Source organism: Ornithorhynchus anatinus, chromosome 10 (assembly GCF_004115215.2).
Source record: "Ornithorhynchus anatinus isolate Pmale09 chromosome 10, mOrnAna1.pri.v4, whole genome shotgun sequence".
NCBI lineage: Eukaryota > Metazoa > Chordata > Mammalia > Monotremata > Ornithorhynchidae > Ornithorhynchus > Ornithorhynchus anatinus.
This window is the reverse complement of record NC_041737.1, coordinates 53,087,206-53,100,496: the sequence shown is the minus strand read 5'-3', so window position 1 is coordinate 53,100,496 and position 13,291 is coordinate 53,087,206. Positions and strand designations below refer to the sequence as shown.

Genomic DNA, 13,291 nt, shown 5'->3' with positions numbered 1-13,291 from the left:
TCCAGGGGGATCAGAATGTCCAGGCCCCTTTAAGGAATGTCACCCCCTGTTCTGGGACAGAACTTCATTCCCCTGTTGCCAGGTGCGAGCCCAGACCGGGGCCCATTCTGCGCCAGTGAGCAGGGAGCTTGAGTGCAGAAATTTGGGGATCTGAAGCAGAAGGAACTTCGGGGGAGAAGGCAGAGGGAAAGGAGGCAGTGGGGTGTGGTGTCCGTTGACCCTCTCTCCCCCTCCACTCTCTGAGATCCCAGATCTGGGGGCTCAGCCCCATTCCCCAAGATCGCCCTTCTGGGCTCTGGGTGGGTGACACCCAGAGTTTAGGTCTCCAAGGGAATCCAAAAGGAGAAGAGCAGGTAAGGAGAGGCAGAAACCGAGGTAGAGGAACGAACTCAGAGGCAGAGACTGAGGAGGAGGGAGAAATGAGGGAGAGCGAGTGAGGGAGACTGAGGCAGAGACCCAGGCCGGGTGGGGCGGGGATCCCCAGATCCATCTCCTCCGGCCCCCAAGGCAGATTAGTGGGCAGGATCAGGCTGGGGGAGAAAGAGCGAGGGATGGGGGGACTGGGCCCCCAGCTCCCTGTCCTCTGGAGGGATAGAAAAGCAGCGTGGCATAGTAGAGCATGAGCCTGGGAGTCAGAGGGTCATGGGTTCTAATCCCGGCTCCGCCGCTTGTCTGCTGTGTGACCTGGGGCCACTCACTCCACTTCTCTGGGCCTCAGTGACCTCCTCTGTAAAATGTGGACTGAGACTGTGAGTCCTCTGTGGGTCAGGGTCTGTGTTCAACCTAATTTGCTTGTGTCCAACCAAGCGCTTAGTACCGTGCCTGGCACATAGTAAGCGCTTAACAAATACCAGTATTATTATTATTGTTATTATGGAAGGGGGTTAGGGTCTGATGCTTGGGTCTGAGCACCCCTCCCCTCCCCCCAGGATGCTCCAGGACACCAATCCCTGGAAGAAGGAGCTGTAAGTCTAGGGAAGACAGAGTTTCGGGCCTCCGTCCCCCACTCCGGCAGCCCCTCGGCTCCCAGGCAGACCCTCACCCTCCCCACGGCCCAGGCGGGAGAATCACAGGGTCGGATCTGGATTCCAGGCCCTCCCCGCTCTGTTGGAGAGATAATCCCACAGACATAATCCTACCCCAATCCCCAGCCTGAATGTCCGGGGCCCTGGGGGGAGCGGGGCTGGGTGGGGGGGGGAGGGGGCAGGAGCCCCCAGAGGTTTGTGACCTCACAGAGTCTTGTCTCTCAGGGGCATTGGTGATGAGCTGGTGGCCGTGAGACTGCAGAAGCTGGAGCAGCAGGTAAGAGGGAGGCCAGTCCTTGGCTCCTACCTCTCCCCTGACCCCTTCCTTCCCCGTCCCTCATCGGTCCCCTCCTCTTCACCTCCTCCATCTCACCTTCTCTCCGCTTCCCACCCCCCCGGTCCAGCGCCGCCTTTTTGAGAAGAAGCAGCGTCGGAAGCGCCAGGAGCCTCTTATGGTTCAGGCCAATCCCGACGCCTCCCTGAGACCCCGGCGGCCTCAGAGGCGAGAGGAGAGGGGCCCCGTGTGGAGAGGTGAGAAGGGCTGGGGTCGGTGGGGGAGAGAGGGAGGGAAGAGACAGAGAGAGAGACATGGAGACAGAGACCGAGAGACACATTCGTTCGTTCATTCAATCGTATTTATTGAGCACTTACTGTCTGCAAATCACTGTAGTAGGAGCTTGGGAGAGTCACGGAGGCAGAAACAGAGAGAGAGAGAAGGTGGAGGGAGAAGGGAGGAAAGCGGGCGGTGTCCTCAGGACAGTGGGGCCGAGGAAGAGCCAATCAGTCAATGATATTTATTGAGCACTTACTAAACGAGGAGCGCTGTACTAAGTGCTTGGAAGAGTACAGTATAACAATAGAACAGACACATTCCTTGCCCACAGTGAGTTTACACTCTACAGTTCCAACCTCTCTTCTCTGTAGACTGTAAACTCCCCTAGACCGTAAATTCACGGTAGACAGGACATGCGTCGATCAACGCCGTTGAACCAAACCTTCCCAGACGCTTAATACAGCGCTGTGCACGTAGTCAGCGCTCATTAAAAACCACTGATGATGCTCCTCCCCAACCGCAGGCCCGGGTAGCCCTCCCCTCCCGGACCCCGCCCCCGATCTGCGGATGCTGCCCCGAGCCCAGAGCAGTCCGAGGCCTGTGAGCTGTGGCGAGACCGGAGCCCTGGAGAAGGGGGTTCGCCACTCCCCGCCCGGAGCAGGTAACGCCGCCCTTGCCAGCCCCCGCTCCTCCGGGACCCCGGCGACTTGCGGATCCTCCCCCGGCTCCCACTTCCTCGGGAACCCCTAGCAGCCCAAGATGCTCGGCCCTCAGCCTCTTTCTCTCCTCGGCCCCCTCGGGCCCCCTCGTTCCGACTTCCACCCTCCCCTGCTCCCCCTGCCCGAGCTTCAGCTCCATGGGGGCCGGGCCCTCAAGCCCCCTTGCTCTCTCACCACAGACAACTCTGACGCTGAGCTGGAGGAGGTGTCGGTGGCCGATGCCCCGGTCTTGGCTTCGCCACACAAGGACGTCCTGGGGCCCTGTCGCCGGGGCTGGCAGGCCTGCCAGAGAACCGGTCAGTTTGTGTGCAGAACTCAATCCCAGCCCACCTCACCCCCTTCCCCACTTTATTTCCCCTGGGGGTGCAGCCGCCCCCTTCCCCGGGACCCAGAGCCTCCCGCTTCTGGGATGGAAACCTATCTTGTAGTCACCACCCAGGTGCACCTTCTGCGGCTGTTGGGTCCCCGTCCAGCATCTTCCCCCCACTTTTTACCTCCTGGCTTGTAGGGAGAGCAGAGATCCCAGGGAAGCCCAGCCCACCGTTGGGGGCAGGGGAAGGGCAGGGGTCAGCAGGGATCCCCAGTGGGGATGTGATGTGGCCTTTGGGATTTCTCCAGGGTTTGTCTTCCTGTTCCTCCCCATAGGGAGTGGATGAGGTAGGTCTCTCACATCTCTCTCTCTCTCTCACACACACACACACACCTTGTGATACATTTCTCTCTCATCCATGCTACCACACCGAATGGGTACATCTTCCCCCGCTTGTCCAGGGATGGAGGAGACAGCCCTGCTCCAGGACACAGAAGAGGGGCAGGGGGAGCCTGCCGAAGGGGTGACCACAGGCCAGTTCACTCACGGCAGATTTCAGCGGGAGAAGAAGCCGTCCCCACAGCCAGGTAGCGCGGACACCGGTTGCGGCTCCCCGGCATCTGTCTCATCTCCAACACCCATCCCCCCACTGGGACCCAGTCATCTCATTCATTCAATATTATTTATTGAGCACTTACTATGTGCGGAGCACTGTACTAAGCGCTTGGAATGTACAATTCGGCAACAGATAGAGACGGTCTCGGCCCAATGACGGGCTTACAGTCTAATCTCCCCCCACTTGCCTTCAGTTCTCCCCCCTTCCCCGCCATTGGGCCCAGAAGCCCGCTGCCCCAACCCACCTCCCTCAACGAGCCAACCACTGTCCTGGTGGGCTTCCCCCGTTTTGCCCCCTCTAGGCTTCAACTTGAAAGATGAGGCTGAGGGTGAAGACAAAAGCTGCAGCTCTGGAGGAAGTTTTTCTCCTTCCAGCAAGGTGAGGTGGGCAGAGCCAAAGACCGTGGGGCCACGGGGCAGAGGCCGTGGAGTCCGGGCCCGAGGGCTCCAGTGGTGGGCGGAGTTCTGGAGGGCTTCTGTCTCTGGGCTTGGAGTAGTGAAAATGTGAGGGACCTCGGCTTCAGAACCCCCAAGGGGAGAGACTTAATGGCACTCAGAACCAAGTGGGTCAAATTCGAAAAGAGGAGAAGATCCCCATGACTTCATTTCCCCAGTTGATTTCTAATCTCCCCTCCTGCCACTTCAGAACTTCCACCCCACCTAAGATTTTGGGGACTCATGCTCTGCCCTAGTTCATATCTTTATTTGAGCTTTACCTTTACGTGTAGTTTCTTTTAGTTCTAAACCCAGATCTGCCACTTGCCTGCTGTGTGACCTTGGACAAGTCACGTAACTTCTCGGTGCCTCGGTTTCCTCATCTGTAAAATGGGAATTCAATACCTGTTCTTCCTCTCTCTTAAACTGTAGCCTCAGGAACTGTGTCTGTCCTGATTATCTTGAATCTACCCCAAGGCTTAGCACAGAGTTTGGCACTTAGAAAGTGCTAACAAATGTACAAATAATAATAGTAATCCCCACTGTAAATTTCTTGAGGGCAGAGACCGTGTCTGCTAATTCTGTTCCCAACTAGGGATGGGGACTATGGCTTGTATCCACCCCATCACTTAGTGCAGTCCCTGGCACTTCGTAAGGTGAGTGACTTGCCCAAGGTCACACAGCCAAGTGGTGGGGCTGGGATCAGAGCCCTGGGCCTCTGACTCCCAAGCCCGTGCTCTTTCTAGTAAGCCAAATGAGGATCAAAACTGTGAGCCTCACGTGGGACAGGGACAGGGTCCAAACCAATTGGCTTGTATCCACCCCAGCGCTCAGTACAGGCACATGGTAAGGGCTTAAGAAATACCATAATTATTATTAACAAATACCACGATTATTATTAGACTCTTCCAAGCAGTGAGTACGGTGCTCGGCACCCATTGTGTGCTCAATAAACACGGTTGATGATGGCCCGAGACCCAATCAGAACCCTGGGGGAGAGTTTTCAGGGGATGGAATTTGAGTCATAGAGCTCAGAGCCAAACGGATTGCAGGGGAACCCGCTTTAGAATTTAGAGCCTCTGGAGGCGGAGCTTCAGAATTTGGTGGGGGGGGCTGCTGTGAAGTCTCGGGGTCAATTAGAACATAGTGGATGGGGCTTTGGATCCAGGGAAGTTGGGGTGGGGGGTTGGGCTTGGGGCTCTGAGCCCCAGGGGACGGGTCGAGGGCGGGGCTTGGAGCCATCGGATTTGCAAGGGCTCTGGGGCCCCTCCTGACCCAGCTGTGTGGCCTTGGGCAAGTCACTTCACTTCTCTGTGCCTCAGTGACCTCATCTGTAAAACGGAGATTTGAGACCGTGAGCCCTACATAAGGACGGGGACTGCGTCCAACCAGATTTGCTTCTATCCACCCCAGGGCTTGGTATAGCGCCTGGCACATAATAATAACAATAATAATAATAATTATAGTATTTGTTAAGCACTTACTATGTGCCAAGCACTGTTCTAAGTGATGGGGTAGATATAAGGTAATCAGGTTGTCCCGGGTGGGGCTCACAGTCTTAATCCCCACTTTACAGATGAGGTAACTGAGGCACAGAAAAGTTAAGTAATTTGTCCAAGGTCACACAGCAGGCAAATGGAGAACTCGGGATTAGAACCCAAGACCTTCTGACTCCCAGGCCCGTGCTCTATCCATCTCGCCAGGCTGCCTCTCTATAACAAATACCACAATTACTTATTAGCCTCCAATGTCTCTCTTCCCTCCCAGGAAGATGAGAAGGAACAGAAGGAGCTGTCTGGAGCCGGCGGAGGGGACGGGGCCAGTTTCCCCAGCTGTTCGGCCCAGGCCCCCGGGCCCCAGATCGGCGAAGACATGGAGAAATATGCCCTGCGGCCAGTCCCCCGCGGCCTCACGGTCCAGTGCCGGATCATCCGGGACAAACGTGGCCTGGACAAGGGCATCTTCCCCTCCTACTACCTGTACCTGGAGGGTCTCAACGGAAAGAAAGTGAGAGATGGGAGGGGCCCGGGTCCCTAGGCCAGACCTGGGGAGGGGGAAGGGCTGTAACCTAGTGGAAAGAGCACAAGGCTGGGCGGCAGGAGACCTGGGTTCTCATCCCAGCTCCACCACTCTCCTGCTGTGTGACCTTCGCTTTTGGGGGTCTCAGTTTCCTCATCTGTAAATTAAATTGAGGATTAAATGCCTGTTCTCCCTCCCACTTAGACGCTCCCTCTAGACTTTAAGCCGTTATGGGCAGGGGACATGCCTGCTAATTCCGTTGTATTGTGCTCTCCCAACCACTTAATACAGTGCTCTGCGTACACTAAGAGCTCAATAAATACCACTGATTGAGTGATTGGACTGTGAGCCCCATGTGGGACAAGGACAGTCTGTATTGGATCTACCCCAGCATTTAACACAGTGCTCTGTGCATGGAAAGCATTTAATAAATACCTTAGTTATTATTACTGGGAAAGACTAGGCTGTAGGGCATGGAGGTCCCAAAGGGAGTGGGGCAGAATGTGAGCTTTAAATTGAGAGCTGTAAGTTGGTGGACCAGCCACCCAGTGGATCAAGGAAAAAGGCACCTGAAGACTGGGGCTTTTCCAAACCCCTTCCCCCCATTTCTGATCCGTTTCCCCCCTTTGCCTCCACCCCCAGCAATTTCTCCTGGCCGGCCGCAAAAGGAAGAAGAGCAAAACTTCCAACTACCTCATTTCCCTGGACCCCACAGACCTGTCTCGGGACGGAGAGAATTATATCGGGAAAGTTAGGTGAGAACTGCCTTCGTGCGGGGAGCTCTTAATGGCAGGGTTCCCCTCTGCTGGGGGGGCGGGGGGTGGGGAGCACAGCTGCCCGGATCATCCGCCCGCAGGTCCAACGTGCTGGGGACCAGATTCACCATCTTCAACAATGGAATCAACCCTGAGAAGAAACCGTTCGTGCCCGAGTCAGCGCAGCTTCGGGAGGAACTAGGAGCAGTGTGTTACGTGAGTTGGCGGGGGGCGTCCTAGCTTCTTGGGGCAGGGATGCGAGGGCTGGGGTCTCAACTCCAACGGACCGACTGACTGTTCCCCCTCCGCTTCCCCAGGAGACCAACCTCCTGGGCTTCCGGGGCCCCCGCAAAATGACCGTCATCCTCCCGGAGATCGACGCCCAGGGCCAGAGACTCAGCATCTGGCCCCACTGTGTAAGGCCTTGGGGTGAGGGGGATTTGGGAGCCCCTGGTGAGGCCTCGTGGGGAGCCCAGGCCGGGAGTCAGGAGACCTGGCTCCGATCCCAACTTAGCTTCTCTTAGACCCCAAGCCCCATCTGGGGCGGGAATTGTGTCCAACCTGATGACCTCTATTTACCTCAGCACTAAGTATGGTGCTTACCACAGTTATTATGACCGACTCGCTGTGTGAGCTTGAGCAAGTCACTTGACCTTTCTGAGCTCCAGCATCCTTATCTGGTCTCTGCTCTGCCCACCTGCCTGACCTGGTCGCTTGGATCCAGGCCAGTGCTGAATGTAGCACTCTGACCCCCAGAACGAATATCATGATTTTGACTTCCCCATAGAGGGGTGGGGGCTGGGAACAGGGACCGGGCATTCTCTCAACCATCCTCTGGCCCCCTCCCCAGGAGCGGGAGTCCCTCCTGAACCAGGTGCAGCGAGGAACGCTTCAGGGACTGGTGCTGCTGCAGAACAAGACGCCGTCCTGGAACGAGGAGAACGGCGCCTACGTCCTCAACTTCCACGGCCGTGTCACCCGGGCGTCCGTCAAGAACTTCCAGATCGTCTACCCGGAAGACCGTGAGCCCGGGGGCCAAGGGCAGATGCAGGGGTGGAGGGGGGTGGGGAGGAGGCAGACATCTGAGAAGGAACGTGGTCTAGCGAATAGAGCAAAAGCCTGGGACTCAGAAGGACCTGTGTTTTAATCTGGGCTCTGCCACTGGTCTGCTGTGTGACCTTGGGCATGTCAATTGAGTGCTCTCTGCCTCGCTTCCCTCATTTGTAAAATGAGGATTAAGACTGTGAGTCCTACATGGGCCAGGGGCTGCCGTCCAACCTGATAATCTTGCATCTGCCCCAGTGCTTAGTACATAGTAAGTGCTTAAATACCACAGTTATTATTACCTGGCTCCAGGGCCTAGCGGGGCCTTAACTGTCACTTCCCCCTCCAGCCGAGTACCTGGTGCTACAGTTTGGCCGCATCGCTCCCGACCTCTTCACCATGGACTTCCGCTTCCCCCTCTGCCCCCTTCAGGCCTTCGCCATCTGCCTCTCCAGCTTTGATGGGAAGCTGACCTGCAAGTGAGGGCATCTAGGCTGCTCTGTTGTACCAGCAATAAACTTATTTCCCTTAGACAGACATGTGTCTGGGTGCCCTCTGCCTGCCTGCTCCCTTCATCAAGTGTCAGGGGAGAAGGTCAGGAAAAATAGAGTAAGATAAATTTTATTGTGCCCCTCCACCAGCATTGCACCCATCTAACACTCTAGATCTCTTTCAGCCTTTTCCCTGACTGAATGATAGTATTTGTTAAGCATGTTCTAAACACTGGGGTAGATACAAGGCAAGCAGGTTGGACAGACGTGTCCCACATGAGGCTCCCAGTCTTAATCCCCACTTTACAGATGAGGTAAGTGAGGCCCAGAGAAGTGAAGTGACTTGCGCACAATCACAAAGCAGATGAGTAGCAGAGCTAGGATTAGAACCCAGGTCCTTCTGACTCCCAGGCCCGTGGCTCTATCCCCTGCAGTCAAACACAACAAGACATCAGCGTTAGAAAGCCAGACGCTTTATTCTTGCCAATAAATAAAACAGACCAATCAAGGCCAAAGGGGAGGAGAAAAAGGGGTTAGGATGGGGAGAGGTCTAGCTGAATTTGGAGAGGGGTGGGGAGGGGGGGAAAAAATCAGGCCTCTCCCTCTGAAGGAGAGGAAATCACATCAGCCCCAGGAGGGGAGGAGAGGCTGACCCCACTCCCCTCAGAGCCACACGGACCGAGCCGGCACCGGTCCCAGGGAGCCGTTCTCCTCAGTGCGGCCGTCGGCCACTCCATCAGGCTCCCAGGCAGGGCGCGGGTGGGTGCAGGCGGGCCCAGGCGGCAGCCCGGGCCGCGGGGGAGAGGCAGGGCGCCAGTTCCCTCTCAGCCTGGGCGATGCGGCGGGAGAAGCGGCTGCGGTCTCGGGCCAGCTGCTCCCAAGGGCCCCGGCGGGCGGCCCTGGCTGGCCCGGCCCACACAGCCATGAGGTGGACAGAGACCTGGGAGGAGAACTGGACCTGTGCGGGGGGGGGGGACGAAGAGTGGAGTCAGTGGCACGGAAAGGAAATCCTGCCTGGTCCCCTGAGCCAGGAAACCCCTCCCCCTGAATCAGCTCTTAAAGACACCAGTCTGTTCCCTTCCATCCCAGCCTCCTTTTCACCAGCAAGACACCTACTCTAATTCCCGCAAGTCTGGGATTAACAAATCATCCAAAACGCTAAGGATCAGGAGGCCCTTGACTGACAGGGTCTCCCTCATCAATTCCCGGAGGAAGGCTTCCATCTCCTGATTGTTTACTACCTCACCCCGCTGGCCCGCTCAGATGCCAAACGTTTGAGTCAGTCAAGGGGAAGAGAAGGGAAGTCACGAGAGCTTGTTGGTGTCACCCCGGCCCCGGCATCTGTTTCTGTGTCCTTCCTCCACTCCCCCACACCCTTCGTCTCTGGATTTCTAGCTGCTTGCAGATGTCAGAAACTCACCCGGGGCCAGCTTATGCAACTTGGCTGCAACCTCAACCCTCTGTCTCCCCACCCCCTCCCGGGACCCGGGTCCTCGGCTCGTCCTTACCTTCCTTCCTGCCATAGACCGTTCCACGGGTGGGTCTGCAAGCGGGGGCCGCGTTCTGGCCGGGGGGTTTCTCATGCGCCTCTGCAGCCGGGGGGGAATCTGGGGGAGTTCCCAGGAAGCTGGTGGTTCTGCTCCAGGGAGGTAGAAGGCCACAAGGAAGGGTTTGGGAGAGTGGGTCTCTTCATCTTCTTCATCATCTTCATCATCTTCCCCAGGATGGCAGACCCAAGCCCTTAGCAGAGGGCTCATGAACATTGGAGAGAGGGGAGTTTGGGTGACTTTTATGTTGTCATCACTGTCATCCTCTTCTTCTTCTTCTTCCTCCTCCTCTTCTTCCTCTTCTTCCTCCTCCTCCTCCGGCCTATAGACCCAGGCCCTGAGCCAGGGGCTCATGAATACTGGGGAGTGGGGACACTGGGTCACTTGTGTTCTTTCTTCTTTCTCCTCCTCTGGTGGAGAGACAGGAGCCCAAAGTAGGTCAGGGCTTGAGGCAAAAAGAAGCCTGGGAGTTGAGGCTGTTTCTTCTTCATCATCCTCATTCTCTTCATCATCACCATCCTCATTCTCTTCATCTTCATCATCCTCATCCTCTTCATCATCATCCTCCTCATCCTCTTCATCATCATCCTCATTCTCTTCATCTTCATCAACCTCATCATCCGATTCGTCTATTGGCTGGCACATCCCTGGCACGAGCGTGGGTTCCCAGGAGGCGGGGCTGATGTTATCTCCATCCTGAATCTCCTTCTCTGAGCCACTGAAGGGCCCTCCCGCGGCCCCCGCCCAGGGCGGAGAAGCCCCCGAGAGGGCCCTCCGGGCCCACCGGATCAGGGTGACGACGTAGGCTAGAGAAGCCAGGGCGAGGGCAGGTCCCGGGGGGCTGCAGATGGGAGGCATGCCTTCGACCTGTGGGGTGAGAGGAGGCAGAAGGGTGAGTCACGGTAACCTCGGCCCATCCCCCGTGGCGGGACCCTGAGTCACGAAGCAAAAAATACTAACAATGGCAGTTGTTAAGCACGAGGTGCGAAGCGCTGTTCTAAGCGCTGGAGGGGGGATACAAGACGATCAGATTGTGGGGCTCACGGAGGAGGTAACTGAGATCCAGAGATGCTAAGGGACTTGCCCACAGTCACCCAGCTGACAAGTGGCCAGGGGAGAAACCAGGCGTCCCTCCCACCCCAGGCCTCTGGCTGGGGCAAAGCCCAGTGGTCTCACCGGTTAGGGCAGGGTGGTCACCCCGGGGAGAAGGCGGGATGCAGCAGGCGATGGCGAATCCAAGCACCTCGGGGCTCTGGGAGGGTCATCTCACGGCCGGGCGACAGGGGCGGCTACTACGACGTCTTCTCAGCTGTGCAGACCGATGTGCTGGGCAACCGCCGCACCCTGGGCCTTTTATACAACCGCTCCCCCTTGGTGACGTCATCGGGGGCGGGGCCCGCGGTCGGACGTCCCCGACGTGGTGACGTCACGGCCGCTCCTTTTCCAGTTGCCCTTTAGCCGAGTTTCACCCGAAAGCCCCGAACTCCCCCATGGGGTGTGATGGAGTTTCCATTCGAGGAGAACAAAATTGACTGGCGGGTGCAGTTGGAAAGAACCGAGGCTGGAAAGGGGGAAGGCCTGGGTTCTAATGCTCCCCTTGTCTGCCGGGTGACCTCTGCCCAGTCACTTTCCTTTCCTGGGCCTTAGTTTCTAAATCAGCAAAATGGGGATTAAATAATAATGTTGGTGTTTATTAAGCGCTTACTATGTGCAGAGCACTGTTCTAAGCGCTGGGGTAGACACAGGGGAATCAGGTTGCTCACAGTCTTAATCCCCATTTTACAGAGGAGGGAACTGAGGCACAGAGAAGTTAAGTGACTTGCCCACAGTCACACAGCTGATAAGTGGCAGAGCCGGGATTCGAACCCATGACCCCTGACTCCAAAGCCCGGGGCCTTTCCACTGAGCCACGCCTTGACTTTGGATTCTGAGTCATTCGTTCATGCATTCAATCGTATTTATTGAGTGCTTACGCTGTGCAGAGCACTGTACTACTAATAATGTTGGTATTTATTAAGCGTGTACTATGTGCCAAGCACTGCTCTAAGCGTTGGAGTAGATACGATAATAATTATGGTATTTGTTAAGCGCTTACTATGTGCAGAGCACTGCTGTTCTAAGCCTGGGGTAGGTACAGTAATAATAATTATGGTATTTGTTAATAATGTTGGTATTTGTTAAGTGCTTACTATGTGCAGAGCACTGTTCTAAGCACTGGGGCAGATAGAGGGTAATCAGGTTAGAGCCAGGATTAGAACCCACGACCTCGGACTCCCCAGCCCGGACTCTTTCCACCGAGCCATCAGGTTGTCCCACGCAGGGCTTGTAGTGTGATGGCTGGGTGGTAGGAGAGAACGTCCGCTCATTTGTATATATTTTTATTACCCTATTTATTTTGTTAATGAGATGTACATCCCCTTGATTCTATTTATTGCTATTGTTTTTGTCCGTCTGTCTCCCCCGATTAGACTATGAGCCCGTCAATGGGCAGGGATTGTCTCGGACTGTTGCCAAATTGTACATTCCAAGCGCTTTGTACAGTGCTCTGCACATAGAAAGCGCTCAATAAATACTACTGAAGGAAGAGAAGTGGCGTGAGGTAGGAAGGGGCAAGGTGAGTGAGTGCTTTAAAGTCAAGGGTGAGAAGTTTCTGTTTGATGCGGAGGTGGTCGGGCAACCACTGGAGGTTCTTGCGGAGCGGGAAAACATGGCTTGAACATTTTTGTAGAAAAATGGTCTGGGTAACGGAGTGAAGTATGGAATGGAGTGGTTTAAGCCCGTCACTGGGCAGGGATTGTCTCTTTTCTGTTGCTTAATTGTACATTCCAAGCACTTAGGACAGTGCTCTGCACATAGTAAGCGCTCAATAAATACTTCTTCCAATAAATGAGAGAGACAGGAGGCGGGGAGGTCAGCAAGGAGGCTGATGCAGTAATCAAGACAGGATAGGATAAATACCTGTATTAACGTTGTAGCAGTTTGGGTGGAGAGCAAAGGATGGTTTTTAGCTATGTTGTGGAGATTGAACCAGCAGGATTTAGTGATAGAGTGAATACGTGGGTTGAATGAGAGAAAGGAGTCAAGGATCGTGCTAAGGTTATGGGTTTGTGAGACAGGAAGGATGGTGATGCTTAGTACAGTGATTTTCACAGAGTAAGCACTCAGTACTGACTGACTGATAAGCAACACCACAGCTCCCAAGCCTCATAGGACTTATTTGACTTTATCCCAAGCCAACACTCCACCCCATCACCACTTCCTTCCCCAAGCTGACTAGGAGGTTGAAAAGGAGGATAAAGGTAACCTCAATGATAGAGATTTCATTTTTCATTTGTGTACTAATGTGTTCCTATCTCCCCTGACTACCGTCTACATTTTATGGACTAACTCCTACCATTATCTAATAGACACAAACTATTACTCATTACAAGCGATAGAACAGGCCGTAGACACAGGTGTGTTAGTAACGTGGCTGGTGTATTAATAGGTGCCTCTTGACTCGAAGATTCCATTCTAGTTATCAGCCAATGGCTAGGAAACGACACCATTTACTAAGCACTGGAGAAGACACCAGGTCATGAGCTCAGAACCAGCCCCTGTCCCGCATGAAGAAACTGGAACCCAGGGAAATTACCCGAGGTTATCCAGCAGGCCAGTAGCAAAACTGGGATTCAAACCAGGTCTCCTGACTCCTAGACTCATGTTTTTTCCACTAGGCCACCCTGTTAAAGGTGGCATTTAACCAGCCCCCTTTTTTTCATGGTATTGGTTAAGTGCT

The 13,291-nt window shown here is 55.2% G+C and overlaps 2 protein-coding genes across 3 annotated transcripts; one reads left to right on the top strand and one right to left on the bottom strand.

Moving 5' to 3' along the window:
* The first annotated feature begins 81 nt into the window (after nucleotides 1-81).
* On the top strand, nucleotides 82-8,012 carry TULP2 (TUB like protein 2). 2 transcript variants are annotated; one of them, XM_029072971.2, is made up of 14 exons: nucleotides 82-353; nucleotides 930-965; nucleotides 1,251-1,302; nucleotides 1,430-1,556; nucleotides 2,102-2,239; nucleotides 2,477-2,593; nucleotides 3,069-3,194; nucleotides 3,525-3,601; nucleotides 5,425-5,664; nucleotides 6,319-6,431; nucleotides 6,533-6,647; nucleotides 6,749-6,847; nucleotides 7,282-7,453; nucleotides 7,825-8,012. In XM_029072971.2, the coding sequence occupies exons 2-14, from the start codon at nucleotides 931-933 to the stop codon at nucleotides 7,956-7,958; spliced, it is 1,545 nt and encodes a 514-aa protein (XP_028928804.1). In that variant the 5' UTR covers nucleotides 82-353; nucleotide 930; the 3' UTR covers nucleotides 7,959-8,012. The 2 variants fall into 2 exon arrangements, with proteins under 2 accessions (XP_028928804.1, XP_028928805.1); XM_029072972.2 differs by lacking the exon at nucleotides 930-965 and having other exon boundaries at nucleotides 83-353.
* A 407-nt stretch (nucleotides 8,013-8,419) lies between these two features.
* On the bottom strand, nucleotides 8,420-10,869 carry PPP1R15A (protein phosphatase 1 regulatory subunit 15A). The gene is made up of 3 exons (XM_007661599.4): nucleotides 10,690-10,869; nucleotides 9,475-10,380; nucleotides 8,420-8,924 (listed from the first exon to the last, which is right to left on the bottom strand). The coding sequence occupies exons 2-3, from the start codon at nucleotides 10,369-10,371 to the stop codon at nucleotides 8,703-8,705; spliced, it is 1,119 nt and encodes a 372-aa protein (XP_007659789.3). The 5' UTR covers nucleotides 10,372-10,380; nucleotides 10,690-10,869; the 3' UTR covers nucleotides 8,420-8,702.
* Between the last annotated feature and the right edge of the window lie 2,422 nt (nucleotides 10,870-13,291).